This window comes from Pituophis catenifer, unplaced genomic scaffold (assembly GCF_029215685.1).
Source record: "Pituophis catenifer annectens isolate HBS135680 unplaced genomic scaffold, rPitCat1.0.hap2 SCAF_2, whole genome shotgun sequence".
Classification (NCBI taxonomy): domain Eukaryota; kingdom Metazoa; phylum Chordata; class Lepidosauria; order Squamata; family Colubridae; genus Pituophis; species Pituophis catenifer.
Window position 1 is genome coordinate 226589001 of NW_027256882.1, and position 19024 is coordinate 226608024.

The following is a 19024-nucleotide window of genomic DNA, read 5'->3' on the forward strand; positions in this document are numbered from 1 at the left end:
CACTCCAAAACCACGGATGATCTCACCCAGCGGCTTCACATAAATGTTGAACAGGAGGGGCGAGAGGACCGACCCTTGCGGCACTCCCCATGCGAGACGCCTCGAGGTCGACCTCTGCCCCCCTGCCAACACGAACTGCGAGCGGTCGGAGAGGAAGGAGGAGAACCACCGCAAAACGGTGCCCCCTATTCCTAACCCCCTCAACCGCTGCAGCATGATACCATGGTCGATGGTATCAAAAGCCGCTGAGAGATCTAATAGGACTAGGACAGAGGAACAACCCCTGTCCCGAGCCCTCCAGAGATCATCCACCAACGCGACCAATGCCGTTTCTGTGCTGTACCCCTGCCTGAAGCCCGACTGGTACGGGTCTAGATAGATAGCTTCATCCAGGTGCCGGGGAAGTTGTCGTGCCACCACGCTCTCAACAACCTTCGCCACAAAACGAAGGTTGGAGACTGGACGATAGTTGGCTAATTCAGCCGGGTCCAGGGAAGGCTTCTTGAGGAGGGGCCTCACTACCGCCTCTTTCAAGGCAGCAGGAAAGGCACCCTCACCCAAAGAAGCACCTATAATCCCCTGGAGCCAGCCTCGTGTAACCTCCCGGGAGGCCAGTACCAACCAGGAGGGACACGGGTCCAATAAACACGTGGCGGCACTAATCTTACCCAGAACCCTGTCCACATCCTCGGGAGTCACAGGATCAAACTCCTCCCAGATAACAAAAAAGAATAGATTTCATCTGCTCTTTCTGTTCCTTAAAGCAGAAAACTTAGGAAAGCTTGTCCTGCCATGCCTAAAAAGATTGCAGCTCAAAAGACAAAATCAAATTGATTGTAATGAGGGTATATCTTTTTTGAGGGGAAGGGGTTGCCTGTTTCTTTCTATAAAACTATTTTTATGTGCACCATACATGGCTATGGGATATTAACATGAAATTTCCTCAGAGAAGAAAAGAAGGAAACATACATCTATTGAGATTTATGAACAGAGACCTTATTTCTCCCTTTCTTTTTTACTTTACGTTCATAAATCTGAATTAAAATTCAACATTTTTAACATAGCTTGCTGTTAAGCTAATTTGTCTAGAGAATTAATTTCCTAATGTATTCCAGTAATTTGCTGCAGTAATACTGCAGTTGGGAAATACATCCAAGCAACTTTTGGATTCCTTGTAAGGAAGAAATGCGAAGCTGCTGGAGAGTTCTTTTTTGTATTTATAAACAAAAACTGTTCTGTACTAAAGAGGAGTTAAAGGCTAAAGGACTGCTTCAGCAGAATGCAGCCAACCTCTCCAGATTCATACTTGCTGTCAATTTTGCCTGATTGGCAAAATGCCTGAATGTTCGCTAGAAGGGTTTTCCGAGGGAGGAGAATGAAGTGCAGTGTCTTAATTATCAGAGGGATGAGACTAACGTGAAATTAAAAATTAAGGTTCAGCCTTGCATTCAGGATGGCTATCATAGTTGCAGAATAACCTTGCCTCTCGGTAGGAAAAGTATTTGAGATCGTGAAAATTATCAAATTATACAATCCAGCTTTTTTTCGGAGGGAAAGTGAATCTGGGAGAAGATTTAAGATGGGATGTTTTGCTAGAGATCCATTAAGAGCAAAGTGCCAATAGTTTTCTTTCTTTTTCCCCTCCTTTTCTATTTGAAAAAAAAAAAAACTTTACTGCTGTTTTTATCAATAGGAACAATAAATTGGGGAAACAGCAAGTACATAAAAACCAGAAAAGGAGAACATATTTCAATATTGGGAATACTGTTAGGATTCTTAGTTATTAACTGAGATAACTTAGGAAGTGGGTCCTTTCTAAGTTTTTTCCTCTGACTGTTAAGCCATTGGGGGCTCCCCACTCTCTTGACCCATTGTTTTCTAGCCAGCATCTCTTTCCCTTGACCCCCAAGGTCATTCTCATTTACTATTATATGTTGTAATATCTTGAAACAGGGATTTTTTAAAAAAAAAAAACAAGCAACAACGTCTACCCTTAGAAGTTGTGGATATCTGTTCCAATTTATGGCTCATAACTAGGAATAGTGAGATTGGGAATCTTTCTCAAGTAATGTTTTGCTGCAGTTGCTAGAATAACCAGGTATTTTCCTTCATGTGTCAAATGGCATGACTTGGGTTATTTTGTGCCCAGCCTGGGCAATAATGGATATACTCTTTGGAGGAAAAATTAATCTCCAGCTGATACCCAGATAATAGAATAGGCACTGTAATTGGACTACAAGTGATTCTTACATATTGCATTAGGTTGTAATGGGATTTAGGTTTTTGCTTTACCCAAATTCACCAATGGTTGCAGAAATAAGCTATCAGTGAGTCATAAGTGATCTGCAGACCATTTTTCATGGCATCCAATATGACCCAAAATTGAGTTGGCAGAAACCTGCCAATTGCAGCAGCAACATTTTTCATTAAACAGAAAGAAAGACAGAAAGACAGACAGTACAGGAGTTGTGTTAGCCTCCAGTAGAAAGTCCTGATTCCCTCATCACAAATTCTACAACCCTTAAAAGCTGAGAAGGTGTTTTACAATGTGTATCTCCTAGCCACAAAGTGGTTGCCCATCTCTGAACTGTGTGAGTTAGCTTTTTTCCGCAGCAATCTGTAGTTAAAAATCTTTGCTTACCATTATGTGTGAATTTAGACTGTATATGAAATTTATTTTTATTTTATTTATTATTAATCTCCTTTACTCCTTCATTTTCCTGTCGTCAATATTTCTGTAAATTTACCATTCATTGCTGTATCTTGTACTTAAACATCATGATTTTTAAGAGAGTTGTTTTTCAATGTGGGCAGGGTACAAGTCAGTTGGAGATGCGTCATGGAAAGAAGTAAGACTTTATGTAGTGATTTCCTTTCCGGACACATCTGAGGGAACCTGCAGTGCTTTTCTAATAGCCTTTTCAGCCTCTGAAACATATGCAGGAGTCATACTTCCTGTCCACTGGCAACTGAGGCCATGTATTTTACAAGTTTTATTTTTTTAAGTATTTTGAGATAACTTGGAAAACAATAGGGAATGTTCTGCCAATAAAATACCTAATTATTTGAGGTATTTTGACCCACCTAATTCAGACTAAAAAGATTGGATACTTGTAATCATTCAAACCAGAATAAATAGAAGTTATAAGGTAAAAAGTGGGGAGTGCCATGATTTTACTGTGTCCAAAAACACTGTGCCATTAAAGCTGTCAACTTTGTCAAATAACTCTGTGTCTGGGATTTTGGCAGCATCTCCTATACAGGAATTTTTCTTTTAAAGGATTTTTTCCTATCATTTCCTCTTTGATAGAAAATGCTTCATCTATGACAGTTTTGAATTAGCTTCTGTTAAATATAAAGGGTAAGAACAGGCATTGTTAGTAGTAACTCTGTCATATAGATTACTGAGCAATAACTGTGTTTCAGTTGCCATTTTCAATGAATGATTTGAAATTAATGTACAGAATATATGCTTTCCATAAAATATGGTGTGTATCTCAAGATATTTAACTTGTACCCAGCAGAGCACTATTGATAAAGGTAGATCCTATAGAATCATTTTAAGAAAAAAACACCCAAAGAAAGACTACATATGTTGTAACTTTGATGTACGCTTATGTACATACTTATAGATTCAAAATTAAATTACAATGGAGATCTGTTTAAAACAATAACAGTGTTTTAGAAATATTTGTTTCAAAAGGAAGGACAAGAACCGATGGATGGAAACTAATCAAGGAGAGAAAACCGACCTAGAACGAAGGAGAACATTCCTCACAGTTAGAACAATTTATCAGTGGAATGACTTGCCTCCAGAAGTTGTGGATGCTCCAACCCTGGAAGTTTTAAAGAAGAGATTAGACAACCATTTGTCTGAAATGGTATAGGGGTTCCTGCCTGAGCAGGGGGTTGGACTAGAAGACCTCCAAGGTCCCTTTCAACTCTGTTGTTCTGTTAAAAAATAGAACTAAACAACAAAATCTAGTGACATTTGAAAGCATTGTAGCATAGTAACTACAATTATTAATCGATTTCCCTTTGTTCTGTAATATAGCTTTTTTGCTTCCTCTTTATTTTCCATTGCCCTCTTAGTTGCTTAAGCAGCATTTAAAAAGAAGACAAATTGCACTGTTTTATCAATGGCAGCAAGAACAGCGATCCATTCCAGCACAGTAAAAAAGTTATTAGGTATATTTTATTATCAATGCAGTCCACACGAGTACAATTATATCAAAAGTGGGGAAATATTCAATGAGATAAACAAAACCTGGTCAAAATGCAAAGGTAATTAATGTTACCTACATAGAGAACAGTCTCTGAAATTAGTTTTGAATCACACTCAGAAACGCAATGCATCTACATGAGAAACCTTAAGCATTATGAATGCAGTATATACAAAACAAATATTTCAAATGTTTGATGTTTATTCTCTGGATCCACTACTATCTGAACATAAATAATTCAACCATCTCAAATAATACTCCCCCCCGCCCCAAATCTGTTTTACAGCTACCAGTATTAGTTGTCATGGATAAACCAAGCTCATATATTACTTTTTTTTAGTTTAAAACATATTTTTCCCCAAAATAACTTTCTAATTATAGTCAAATAACTTGACTAATTATAGTAGTGTTTTTTAAAAAATCTGATTGGTTTGCATTGTGAAAAAAATTTGGACAGAAGGGGATTAACTAAAAAAGAAGAAGGACCACCTAAATTCTGATTCTCAACTTTGGTTAGAGCCATTGTGCTTTATTCCTTCTAATTTTTGAAAGCTGAGGACAATCAGTGCTTTTGTCCAAAAAGCCATTGTTTAGCACAGGGGTGTCAAACTCGATTTCATTGAGGGCCACATCAGGGTTATGTTTGACCTCAGGGGTGGGGGGCCCAGGGCCAGGGTGGGCATGGCCAGTTCAACCTCACTCCTGTCAGGGGCACCTGTGGTGGCACGAGCACTCTGCCAGCAAAAACAGGCTCCCAAGCTCCCTTTTCACTGGCAGAAGGTTGCAGGAGGCTGTGGCAGCCGAAAACGGAGCTCAGGAGCACGTTTTCGGTGGCAGAAGCACTGCAGGCTGCTCCTTCGCTGTTTCCAGCGCAGCCCCGCAGGCCAGATCTAAGTATCCTGAGGGCCGCATCCGGACACCCCTGGTTTAGCCTTGTCTAAGGTGTTCTCCATCCTGGAGCAGAAAGTCTTTCCACGCAAAAAGGAAGTAAAATCAATTAGTAAGGAGGAAAATAAAATAAAATTTATAAACTTCGAGAAACTTATACCTGTTCATCCCCTACACTTAGAAGAGAAGGTGAAACTGAGAGTTCAAGTTAACTTGACCGTAACTATGCCAGTTTTTTTTTAAGATGCAATGAAAAGGGTAGGGCTGATTTAGTTTCCTGCAAAAAAAAAATGCCATGGCTAACCTTCTGTGGATCTGAAGTTGAAAAAGGCTGAGCTAAAAATGCTTGAAAACCCTGCCTTAAAAGTTCTGCGTTCCAGTGGGGAAACAGATGGCTCTCAACCTCAGCCGAGTTTCACTACTACAAAATGAAATTCTGCCCTCCCCCCAAAGGCATTTGTATACCATCGCAGTTGAGTCATGAGTTTAGCTGCCAAATTCATCTGACCTCATGGGATGGTTGGTGTCTACAGCTGCTTTTGAACTAACACAATTTATAGTGACCGTAGTTAAGTTTATGGCGAAAGTGCAGGATGGTTAAGTAAATTACCAGATGATTTTGCAGTGTGACAGATCAAACAATTTAATCAGAAAAGCGAATTCACTTCTCAAATTTGAACATGGCTAAAATGAAAGGCATCAATGTACAGAATATATTATTTCAATAAGGTTTTATTTTCCCTTTAATCCACGGCCTTCATGAAATTCATAGTCACTGTACAGGGGTGTCAAACTGGCAGCTCATAGCCTGTATATGTGTCATGTGTAGGCCACACCCATCCCAGCTCCGTGAAGGGGGAAAACATCACATGACAGCAATGTGACACTGCGAGTTTGACACCCATGGTTTAAAAGTGCCTTATATCACAGGCGAAGGACACATTTTACTTTTTTGGAAATTTTTGCTCAGTTTTCATTTACAGATTTGGTAGAAGTTACTGTTTGGGGCAGTAGACAAGGGAACTGTTTTACCACAGAAATGTTATGGAGAATAAGCTAAAACCAGAACTCTAGATGACTTTGAGGTATTTGGTGATATATCGGATGAGAATCCTATGGCCATTGGTAGTGCTCTCCAGGATGCTAGGAGTTGTAGTCCTCCTTGACTGGCAGACTTCAAGTTGTAAATGTCTTCTGCTTGTCACCCATGGAGATTGGTCTTCTAGATGTTGTTGAACTGTAACTCTTAGATGTTTGTGTCATGCAGTAGTCCTTGCTTAATGATTAGTCGCTTAGTGACCATTCAAAGTTACAGACCTCCCCTCAAAAGTAGTTACAATCTGATTTTGAAGTTCTAACGGCTTACAAACCCACCCACCCTTGGATCATATGATTACATTTTGGTGCTTGGCAGCTGTTGTATTTACAACCACTTGCCGTATCCCAGGGTCAAATGACCATGAGTTTTTACATTTTTTTAATCAGTTTCCAGTGTTTACTTCTAGTTTTGGCCAAAAAAAAAATCCACTGAATAAAAGGGATTTACTTAACAACCATTGCATTCACTTAACAACCAATGCAATAAAGATTGTAAAATCAAACACAGTCACATTGTGACTGGCTTAATGACTGCAAGAATTTACAAATATCATTCCAGGCTCAATTACAATTCTACATTGAGGATTATCTGTATAATAAGATAGTTACTAAACATTATTTGGAAGGCTTCAGGCTCCCAAACTTGAAATTTGCCATGTATGTTCCTCTTGGCTTCTAGATGCTCACTAATCGAAATGACCATCAGAGCATTAGTATTTCCTATATTATTATTAACACACTCTGATGCTAATTAGGATAGGGGAGGCTTCTGTGGGGGAAGGCTGAGGGAGAGAAGAGGCCGATCGTAGCTACTCATTAATTTTCAAGCTGTAAGTGTCAATTTATCAAGCCCGATCGCATAGTTTCGTAGTGGAGCACGGGTATTCAGCTAGTGTACATATCCGTGATGGCGAACCTATGGCACATGTGCCATAGGTGGCACGCAGCACCCTCTCTGTGGGCACGCAAACCATCACCCCAGTTCAGGTTTGCCACGCATGCATGTGCGCCTCCTGCTGGCCAGCTGGTCGCCGGCTCTCTGCCGCACATGTGCAGGGGGTGATGCTGGTGCAGGGGGGCCCATGCGTGCATGCGCAGGGCTGCACAAGCATGCGCAAGAGGAGGAGAGAATGTGGGGGCGTGCATGCATGCATGGGGGCCACGCACACATGCGCGGGGTGAGACACATGCAAGGGGGCATTGCATTTGGGGAGTTCAGGTGCATGCGCTTTGGGTACTCGGTCCAGAAAAGCTTAGCCATCATATAAAGATATAATATAACACCAGTGGTGAAATCCATTTTTTTTTTGTTCTGTGGGCGTGGCTTGGTGGGCATGGCAGGGGAAGGATACTGCAAAATCCCCATTCCCTCCCGACTCCTGGGGGAAGGCTATTGCAAAATCTCCATTCCCACTCCACTCTGGGGCCAGCCAGAGGTAGTATTTGCCAGTTCTCCGAACTACTCAAAATTTCCACTACTGGTGAGAACATGTTGGATTTCACCCTTGTATAACACGCTTATTACATAACTAATATTAATAGATTATTAATGTGCTATCTGAAGGAAGAACATGGTTCAAAGCACTTAAGGCAAAATGCTTTGCCCATAGTTCTTCCCCAAGATTAGATATAAGTTAATTTACTTATTTCATCCGGTCTTGTTATAATATCTGCCTCCAGATACAAAACTTGGCTTAGGTAATTATACTACTTCTGGCCTTTTAATACAAACTCAGGAATCTTAAGTGGAACCCAGACGGGCTGATCACCTGGGTATTTTTGAACTTGAGAGGCAGAAAATATGAGATGGGTAGAACAAAAGTTTCCTCAAATCAGGCCATCGTTTTAACATATCAATGAAACAAAGCAAAATATTGGCTACTCTGGAAGTTGCTGGGATACCAGACCAAATACCTGCTTACCACAAACCATAATTTTGTGAACAAAACCTTTATTTCACTTTATAACTGGAATAACAAGCACTTTGAGTACTACAGAACTGGAAATCATGTGTATCATTCTTGATAATTAGTTGAAAAAGTGCCCCTGCTTGTCGTAGTATTATTCCACAGCCATAACCTTTGCATGGCTTTTATTAGATAGTTATAATAAATGGAACCTTGAACTTCTATGTACTCTTATAATTTGATTTTATTTCTTTATCAAGTGAAACTATAACTGTGCTAAATCCATTTGTATCAGGTGGTTCCCAAATAGCTGCAGATGAAAAGGTGAACAGAATAATAAAATAATTATTGCACATTTTGAATTAATATCTGAACTATTTTTATATATAATTTATTGTACTTGACCAGATTATATATTTACAAACTGTACCATATATTTCCGTCCTTTATTTATAGATAAGAGATGAGATATGGCAAGAAGAGGTCATTTGTTGTACTTTAAGAGAGGGTGAAAAGTTAACAAATTGTTTAGACTTGTTCCAAGGAAGGTGGAAGTCATTTCTTTATATATTTCTTTTCTTTTCTTTTACTGTGTTCTTATTCTTTCTTTTTTACTTTTATTTCTCTGCATTTGCTACCTTTTTATTTTTATTTTTTTTAGGTTTTTTTTTTTAGTTTCTATTAGTTTCATCTTTGTAATTGTAATGTTTAATAAAATTACTATAAAATGTGTTCGTTCTTACTTTATGCAGCAAGAGTCAGATAATAGCATTTAAAACTGTCTTAGCAGAATGTTCCTGAATAATATTTTCCCAGAAACAGCAATTTTGCTATGGAAAAGTTGGTGGCTTATGAAAAAATGTGATTTGATTCTGGAAGAACAAGTGGGGTGTTGGCAGCATATGAAATAAGATGGCATAAGATGGCAGCTGTGGTAGTGCAATCAAAGCCCAATACCCCGTTTGGTATGTGGAGCATGCATAAAATCAGGTAGACCTTCAATTGTATGATCATGGCTGCCATGTTGATTTTTTAAAAACACCCCTTAGCAGCCAGGAAGCATTTCCATTTCCTCTTACACAGGGCAGGACAGTGTCACTCAGCCATCGGTGTTTTCTACAGTGTAACTGTATGCACAATCTGAAATAAAGATTTTTCCTTTAAAAAAAAATACTGTAAAAATCAGCTCCAGCTAGTGAGGAAAGGCATCAAACACATTTGGAGAACCCAGGTAGGAAAATACTGTTTTGGAAGAAACAGATATGAAGACCCAAACTTCTTCTTTTATTTAGTGAAATAGAGGTGATATAATTTGCATGATTAATAAAATAAGATTCTTGATAAATAGTAACAGCACCATTGGTTATATTCTTTGGAATGTCCCATAACGTTAATGAAACACATAGATAGATCCCTGCTATTTTGCCCCTTGTACTTCGAAGTAAAGTCACCTTGCCTTAAGTGGATCCTTGTGATCTACCTATGTTGTGGCCCATCAGTGGCCTGTGCAGCTAGTAGCTGATTCCAACAGCGAGGAGGCTGGTGTGGTGCTGCGCCAGCAGCCTGTGCAGCTGGCACTCGAGTCAGACAATGAGGAGGCTGGAGAAGATGTGGTGCAGGGATTCAGCCAGGGCCTTCAGAACCTCCAGAAGCTCCTATAAGTGAAGAGTAAGAAGAGGAGGAGCCTCTTCTCGATGCATGGGTGCGCAGAGCTGCCAAAAGGCAGGAGTGGCTCCTCAGGAGAAGATCTCCTCGAGAGTAAGGCTTGGGGCTAATTGGCCACTCCCTTAGCTTATTTAAGGAAGGACAACGACTGAGGCAATTTGCAGGGAACAACTTCATTCACTCTCCTTCGCGTCTTGATCTTAGTTCTCTTTTCAGTTTCCTGCAAATTGCTTTTGGGCTTTCTGCCAACCATAATAAGATTACGATTATTTATTCTTTGGATTCTTGTAGGCTGTTAAGAAAGTTAATTAACAGCCTTTGTTTGAAAAAGATTGATTTAATTTAGTAAACTAAGGTTTGTACAGACTTTGTGTGTGCTGCATTCTTTCGGGTCCGTAGCTGGGGCAGAACAACCTAGCAAGAATTGTCTCAATTCACAAGTAGTGCCATTTCACATACAGAATCCAGCAAGTGGGTTTTTTTTATTCTCCATTTACATCCTGTGAATTTTCAGAACGGTGTGTAGAAAATGCATTGTTTGATAATGCATACTGCAAAGTGCAAGTGGCTGTGAGGTGAAGTACGGCATAAATCCAGTTGCCCCCTGAAATAAAAGGAGAAAAAAGTATGGTTCTTTTTAATGAAATCTTTTTTGGCAGTGGCTTCCTCCTGCCACATCTTAGCTAGAAACCTCCATGAATGCAGGAGAAGGCACTATTTTACATTGCAGTAACTGATGATTGATGAGGTTATCCGTTCAGTATTCTCCAACTCGTTTATGGGCCAGGTCTCTCCACATCTACCGATCTTATATTATTTCTTTAAGTTTTCCTGTGCTCTGGCTGCTGTCAGCTTTGATGGTACACTAATTGAGCATTGTTCAGACCTGAAGCAGCCATAGGAAGATGTAAAATTGGATGGCAATTTTGTTTTTCTAAAGTGCTGAGTAAATTATTGAGGAGAGAAGGAAAGTGTGGGGTGACTGGAGAGAGCAGGTGAAGCATGAGTGAAATGGCTGCCATAATGACTGGAGAGGTGGTCCTTGGTTGATGGGTAGAGCATTAGGGAACGAAATGGTTAGCAAAAGAGAAATTAGCAAACTGAACAGAAATACACTGAGGGCAGGATCTGTACAGGTTATTCAATTGAAAAACAGTAATTTAGAGAAAATTAACTGACTTCAGTTAAACAAGTACTTTATTGAAGCAAAAAACGGAGTTTGCATTTTGGGCTATGGTCATAGTTTTGCCTTGTACGTAGTTCCATCTGTCTGTCTGTCTATCCTCTATCTCAGGGGTGTCAAACTCAAGGCCTGGATCTGGCCCGCCAGGTGCTTAGATCTGGCCATGGGGCTGCCCTAGAATAGTGAAGGACTGGCCCGCAGTGTCTCTGCCAGCAAAGATATCTTGGGAGGACCACCTGCGGCCTTCCCGAGCTCCATTTTCACTGGCAGAGGGTTGCAGGAGGCTGTCGCAGCCAAAAACGGAGCCCACAAGGGCTGTGTGTGGCCTTCCCGAGCTCTGTTTTCACTGACAGAGAGCTGCAGGAGGCCATCACACCCAAAAATAGAGCCCACGAGGGCAGCTGAAGGAGCCCATTTTCTCTGGCAGAGCGCTTGGGCCGCCACAGGTGCCCCAATACGAGTGACGTCGAGATGCCCATGCCACTCTCGCCAAACCCACCCTGGCCTCCTGAAGTCAAACACAACCCTGATACAGCCCTCAATGAAATCAAGTTTGACAGCCCTGTTCTATCTTATGTATCCATCTACTTATCTATTACCAGTTTCCCCTTCTTCCTTGCATGAAGATGATGTTTAGAGACTAAGCAGACATTTAAGATAGAATCTTCAATAATTTTTCAAAAGTTGAAAGACCAGCCCCATTCATGCTCAGCATTATTATTATTGTTTTCTAATGAATGTATAATTAACTACTCTACTCCTGGATTTTTACAGGACCAAATTTCCATTTCATCCCTTATAAGAAAGATTACCTGTCCTGAGCCTCATAGTGCCTGTGGCTCTGAGATATCTTAGAAAGCCCATTGTAATTCTAATATTAAGTTACAGGTATGAGAGTACTGGAAAAAGAGCAAGTTATAAAGAAAGAAAGATAAATAGATGTTTATCTATTAAACAGATATGTGATGGGTTGGAAAGAAATACCTAGTTATCTTTCTAGCTCATGATATATCTGTTTTTTTAGAAGATCGTTTTTATTTTTCAGAAAAAGGTTTGCAGAGTTTTGCTGGGAGCAGAAGACAATAACATTTCAGATATATATTAAAACAACATGTCCTCCACCCTTAAAATGATGTCACTATTTTGTGAAACAGATCTTGGAATTACTTGAATCACGTACTATTAAAAATGCAATAAATTATACAGGTTCCTATTTTCATAATGCACTGTATTATAGAGCAGTGTTTAGGCTCATAGAAGTGGTTCCTGTCTTATTTATGATAAGCTGATTTGATTTCAGCCAAAAACCTTTCTGGCTTTTCAGTTTAAGAGGGACGTTTCTAAAACCATTATGTGATTTTTCTCACACATAAAAAGTTCAGCTAGTTAGTACAGGAACATTAAAATCATATCAGAGTTGTGACATAGAATTTGTGGGATTTGTTTGTTGGGTTAGACTTGGTGTTATTACAGTATTGATTTTTTTATTAATGGATAAGAGTGAAATATTACCTTTGACATTAGACATTAAGTAAACACTTCCTCTGTTATATCATTTCCCCATCCACAGTAAAGTTCACAAAGTCATAAAAGCAGAAGTTTCCAAGATAATGTTTCATTTAAGTAATTTATAGAAGCAAAAGGTACTGTATTTGATTTGTCTAATGGAATGCTGAAAATTTGTACTCTCTCTTTTTAAGTTACTCTCTCTGGTTAGCAAAACTTTAAATTAGGCGTTCATGGGAGAGTTTGAACTTTTGGAAACTTCAGTTTTCTTTAACATCTACATCTACAACCCTGGGTTTGAGGTGATCAAATACAGAGGGTAAAATTGTTGTAGTGGTTAAGGATCAGGGTGGTAACCAGGATACCAGGAACCCAACTGGATGACTTTGCGCCAATCACTCTCTTTTTCTCAACTCTTGGAAGGAGGCAATGGCGAATCGCATCTCAAATCTTGCCCAGGCACTGAGGTCTTGACCTCAGTGCCTGGATCTATGAAAGAGTGGGTGGGGATAGAACAGATTGTATCCTAGCAAGACAGAATTATTTTTCTACAGAGGCTTTCAAATGCCAAGGTAGCACCTGAAATTGCTCTTGATTCCTATACTTTTTTGAAAGAGTAAATACAAATATGGAATCTTTCCTGGATGAGTAGGTGGAGGCTGTGGCAAAGAGAACTGGTTCAATCATTCCGATCTTTTCTTGATCAGCCGTTGCTGAACACATCAATTCATAAATAAATGAACAAAATGATTTTCAATCTGTAAATAATGCTAAATGTTTAAATTAGTTCAACATTTCCACCTTGTTCTTGAAAATACCCATTTTTCCTCACTGAAAAAAATTAAAGTATCCTATATTTACACAAATAAAGACTAACTGCTAACATGAGATCTAAGTAAATGCAAATTACTATTATTATTATTATTATTATTATTATTATTATTATTATTATTATTATAGTTGGTCACACAGTCAGTCAGATGCTTGGATTTGGCATTTTTCTTCCTCTGTCGATTCTTTCCTAAGGACCTAGTTTAATTAAATACTTAATTATTATTATTCTTATTTATTTGACTTACATAGCCTCCCATCCGACGTAAATGTCTGTGGGTGACTTACAATAAAATAGATAAAACAAATAAAATACATAACATATATAAAAAACAGGAGTCAAGCATCATAAAGCCATCAATAAAGCCAACTGTATCCTACATCTAGTCTCCCACCTTGCTAGCTTAATTAACATCACATTTTTAGTATCAAACATTCACACACACCCTTTGTTGTCAAGATGGCATTTTGAAATGTTATCCAAAGCTTTGTGTTACCTCCCATGTGAAGCCTGGGAGACAAAATATTCAACGGGAACAAATCATTCGGCTATCTTCTTTCCAATTAACATCATGCATGTTTTAGTCACACACTATTTTTTGCATTTTTAATATCCAATTCCTTTTCTACTTTAAACATGAATTTTGAAAGACATGTTAGTTTATGGAAACATACTGGTGGAGTCGGCAGACTTAACATATGCATATATAGATGGGCCTTAAGTGAACCACTGGTTTAAATATTTAAAATATTTATTATTAAGTTTATTATATATTACAAAATATTGTTTTCTTCAAAGCATCTTTTATTTATCTTTTCTCTAGGCAGTTTTGAGTCCACTCATTGCCATTGCACTGAAAATATCTCAGATTCATGAGAGAACAGGTCGTAAGGGTCCTACTGTCATCACCTGAAGGAGAACTGCTGACTCAGGGCCAAACTCGGGAGGACAAGGAAGAATGAAGACATTGCTCAAACACACCAGTTCTTTGTGCCTTATATTAGTTTAAGGGCTTGGGGGCAGTTGGGAGGGAAGTGGATGGATAAAATTTATTTTGAGTTTCATTATTAAGAAAAATGTGCACTTGTCTCTTATAGCTTCAGCATCTTCTTGTGATGCAAATAATCAAAACCAGGGCTCTCTCTCTGAATAATACCAAGGTTTATTTATAAGAGATGATAGAAAAAAAGATTCCTGTGTTTTGCATTTGCAAGGCGAAAATAGGCTACATGTTTCCTTAGCTAGAGCTGGCTGAAAAGCGTAGATTTTTGATAATAGTGTTTTATGAATCTCCCATCATAATTTAAAAATAAAGCACTCTTACGATAGTCAAGAACATTTTTAAGAGGTCAAAAACAAAATATTATTCTTAGATTGCCTTATTTTCTAAACCCATCTGGGAGTTATGATGGATTGATTTTGAATTAAAATATAATAGGACTCTTATTTTAGATAGTTGAAGTCCCAGAGGATGGAACAACCTAGAACAGGGGTGTCAAACTGGCGGCGGACGGGCCGGACGCATCATGCGCAGGCCACACCTACTCCAGCTACACAAATGGGAAAAGTGTCACATGATGGCAACATGACGCAGCGAGTTTGACATCCGTGAACTAGAATATCAGCAATTTTGTCCTTTCTTTGGGCTGTTACAAAGCATTTGTGTAATACAATGAACCACAAACTAGCCAATCACATTTTAGCCTAGTGACCCTAGGGCTTTGTGACTCTCATCTGTGTAGCTAATTTATGGTTCAGTGATTTCTACACATTTGGATGTATTAAGTAAAGTATAAGTTTATGATGAGTAGGTTCATGTTGTGTGACCATAGCCATTGAATCCAAGGGGTGCAGCTAATGAGCAGAATCTACAGATGGGGCTATTCTAATCGATGAAGTTACAAATATGTAGCCCAGGAGATTTATTTGGAAATAGGTCCCCCTAAGTATCAGGAAAAAAATGTAATCTTCCATAAATATGTCTAATTCTGCAGCTTTATCCTGAGATTTTAGTTAGCTGATTATCTTTTTCAAAGCATACTGGCAACTGCCACTCCTAATTTCTCAGCTCAAGTTTTAAGACTACATTTTTATGCACCAGCTGGTACATTTATACACACTTTATGTAACTAAATCTTACGTATTTAAATGGAAAAATGAGAAGTTACCTTGCAGCAATCTGTTTGGCAAACAGCTTTCATGTTTTGTTCATGTCTGCTGTTATTCATAAATACCATCACCAGCATAACTGGTTTGTGTGTCTCTCTGCTTGTAGCTTAAAAATGGGACTGCTTTTTTTTACTTATTTCCTCAACCACCTTCTCCTAGTCAGATTCAGCTCTATGCAGCTTCAGTTTAAGGAAAATACCTTTTTGCTATTAGATTTGTATTCTGGATTTATCTCCTACTGTGGAGCTCTCTTGACAATGATCCCTCTCCTTTTGTTATCAGTTTCTCCTTTTAGAAGTAAATCTTTAGGGTACTTCCCTCTCACTCTCCTGTGCATGTTCACTGTCGCTCTCTCATACACAAATACTTAATTAAAATTAATTTAATTCAAGATCTTTAAAAATACCTTTCAAGATATATTTATGTTCCGCTTTTTAAAAGGGCTAATTATCACAGCAGAGTTCTAACTTTTATACAGATGGATCAGCTGATTTTTAAAAAACAAACACCAAACACCAGAGACAGTAGAAGGGACAGTAAAAAAGCTAAAAAGGAAACCATTCCTCTCCCACAGCGGGTACCCAGATAAGCAGGCATTAACACCAGACAAACAATCCAGCAGAAAACAATATCCTAATCAAGTAAATAACAAGCAGATAACCATATCCCAACCAACCCTGGCAGGGCAAGTTACTATATATGAACAGGCAGAAAACCCACATTCACTGATGGTGATTATAATGTTATTTATTTGGGTAATGAAATGTCTGCAAGCAAACAGAGAGGACCAAGAACTCCACAAACATATGAATTTGGATAAGGTGAAGGAAATGGGTCTGTGTGGTGTGTCCCATTGTCATGCACCAATTTATAATCATAATTCAGAAAGTTGGAAGTGCTGTTTGGTTATTGCAAATGTGTGACAATTGAATATCTGATTTAGTGACATAGGCAACATAATCTGTCTTTTAAGGACTGTATGCCCTTGCATACTGTAGTTGGAGATCCATAGTGGAGTTAAATTGTTTTGTATGAGAATATGACTCGACAACTAGGTTTCTGCTACTATCTTCGCATAACATCAGAATATTTAAATGTTGTCGTATGTTGGAAGTGTAAGATTCCTGCTTCTATATACCCCTTATCAATATCTCTGAAACTTTACATCAGAAACAATTTTTAAAGAACCATCACTTCTTTACAGCAGATAATTTCCTCAAACTTGAAAATGGAATTTAGGAACTTTTCAAGCTAAAGCAGAAGACAATCTGGGTTTTTTAAAAATCTTAAAACAAGGGTGCCCAACCTTGGCAATTTTAAGACTTGTAGACTTCAATTCCCAGAATTCCCCATGCTGGCTAGGGAATTTTATGAGTTGAAGTCCACACGTCTTGAAGGAGTCAAATTTGGGCACTGCTCTAGAAACCTCAAATGGTAAAACAGCTAAAAAAGGAAAGCAGGAAGACAGTGGAAACATTAGAATTAAAATGTACTGTTTTGCATAACTCTGGACAAAGGAATTACAATTCCATTTTCCAAGTTAATTTAACCAAGAGACAAGGCTTCGGGGTGCATGAAAGTGTATGGAGCTGAAGAGGGAAATTTTCCCAACTAAAACACCATCTAGCTTGTTAGCAGAACTGTAGTAGAAGTTTAAGAAATATTTGCCTAGTTCATTTAATGAAAAGCTTGCCCAATGTCTTATTACAAGAGGGGAATATGGCAGAGGAAGAAGGCTTGCTCAGTGAATGCTGGCATATGGAAAATGTTTTTTGAGTTTGTAAAATAAGGGTGTCCAACTTTGGTGATGGCAACTTTAAGATTTGTGGACTTCAACTCCCAGAATGCTGACTGGGGAATTCTGGGAGTTGAAGTCCATAAGTCTTAAAAGTTGCCAAGTTTGGATAACCTTGCTGTAAAATATAACACGGCTCCATCCATAGCACAAAACTGTGATATAAAACTTCTAAATGTCACTAATTCAAATATTTTTTCTTCTTGGGAAGCTGAGGTGTGACTATGTCATTGCAATGGCTTTTGTGAAATCTGAAATGTTCATAGCCTGGTAACACTGCAGTGGCAAACCTTCATTTCTAGTGCAATCTTGAATGCTGCGGTGTTTTAAGTAGCTGACTTGGATTCTTTTGATATTTGTCAAAACTTACTATGACATTTAATAAACTGCTGTGTCCTATTTGCCTTGCATGAAATCGCTGATGGAACACAGCTTGCTCCAATGCAACAGTTTTTTTAAAAAAAAGCTGTGTCTAGGAAAACGAGGCACTGATTTATCTTTGCACAGTGTTTTATTGCAGCATTATTAAACAGGTTTTTTTTGTAAGTCCAATACTTTTGTTCTGTTTTATATAACATTACACACTATATAATCTTTTGACTGCCCACAGCAACAAGTAGCTAGTTTGGTTTATTTCGTGCTGGCCTTTCATAAGAGATATAAAGATTTGCTGGAGGATTTACTGTATATGGAGCGAGCTAAAAGCTGAGCACAATTTAAGAGATCTTCGTAAATGAAATACAAGTTCTGAATTAAAATGCATACATATTGTCATGGGTTTTGAAATCCTTGATACTGATTAGAGCCAATCCATGGAAAAGGATTGGAGATATGTTAACTTTTCTTTTTCTTTTGTTACAAAAACATGGCCTCCATATCAGCAGATGGCAGCAGTTTCTTAAATTCAGGGAAATCTCAAGGCTGTAGGCTAGATGGTGAAATTGCAAAACCATCCAGAAGACAGAAGAAAACGACTTCTGATTTGCTGCCAAGAAAGCTACAACGGCTTGTCCATGAGTCAGGTTTGGTTGCTATGATATAAAGAAGGTGTTGAGACTCTAGAAAGAGTGCAGAGGAGAGAACAAAGATGATTAGGCGTGGCTTAGTGGTTGCAGGAATTGGGAATGTCTAGTTTCACAAAAGGAAGGATTAGGGTGACATGATAGTAGTGTTTCAATATTTGAAGGGCTGCCAAAAAGAAGGGGGGAGGGTCAACCTATTCTCCAAAGCACCTGAAGGCAGGGCAAGAAACAAAGGATGGCAACTAATCAAGATGAGAACCAACCTAGAAATTAGGAGACATTTCACGACAGTGAACAATTAATCAGTGGAAGAGCTTGCCTTCAGAAGTTGTGGGTGCTCCATCACTGGAGTTCTTTTAAAAAAGATTGGACAGCCATTTGTCCAGAATGCTATAGGGCCGTGATGGCGAACCTATGGCATGCGTGCCACAGGTGGCACGTGGAGCCATATCAGTGGGCACATGAGCGTTGCCCTAGCTCATCTCCAGTGCGCCTGCACACACTGGCCAGCTAATTTTTGGACCTTCTGGGCCCACTGGAAGTCAGGAAACAGGCTGTTTCTGGCCTCCGGAGGGCCTTCAGGGGGCTGGGGAAGGCTGTTTTCGCTTTCTCCAGGCTCCTAGAAAGGCTCTGGAGCCTGGGGAGGGCAAAAAAACAGGCCTACCGGGCCCACCGAGCGATCACGTACCAAGCGGGGGGAGCGCAGGGGAGTTGCACGCGGGGGAGCGGGGTGCAT

General features: G+C 39.1%; 1 protein-coding gene across 1 annotated transcript in view; it reads left to right on the top strand.

The window, feature by feature from the left end:
* PGM5 (phosphoglucomutase 5) overlaps positions 1–17665 on the top strand; it is a 65177-nt gene extending 47512 nt beyond the window's left edge. The window contains exon 11 of the mRNA XM_070938630.1: positions 14126–17665. Within this exon, the coding sequence (XP_070794731.1) occupies positions 14126–14215 (90 nt within the window). The 3' untranslated portion in view covers positions 14216–17665. The remainder of the gene's footprint in view (positions 1–14125) is intronic.
* Positions 17666–19024: the final 1359 nt, after the last annotated feature.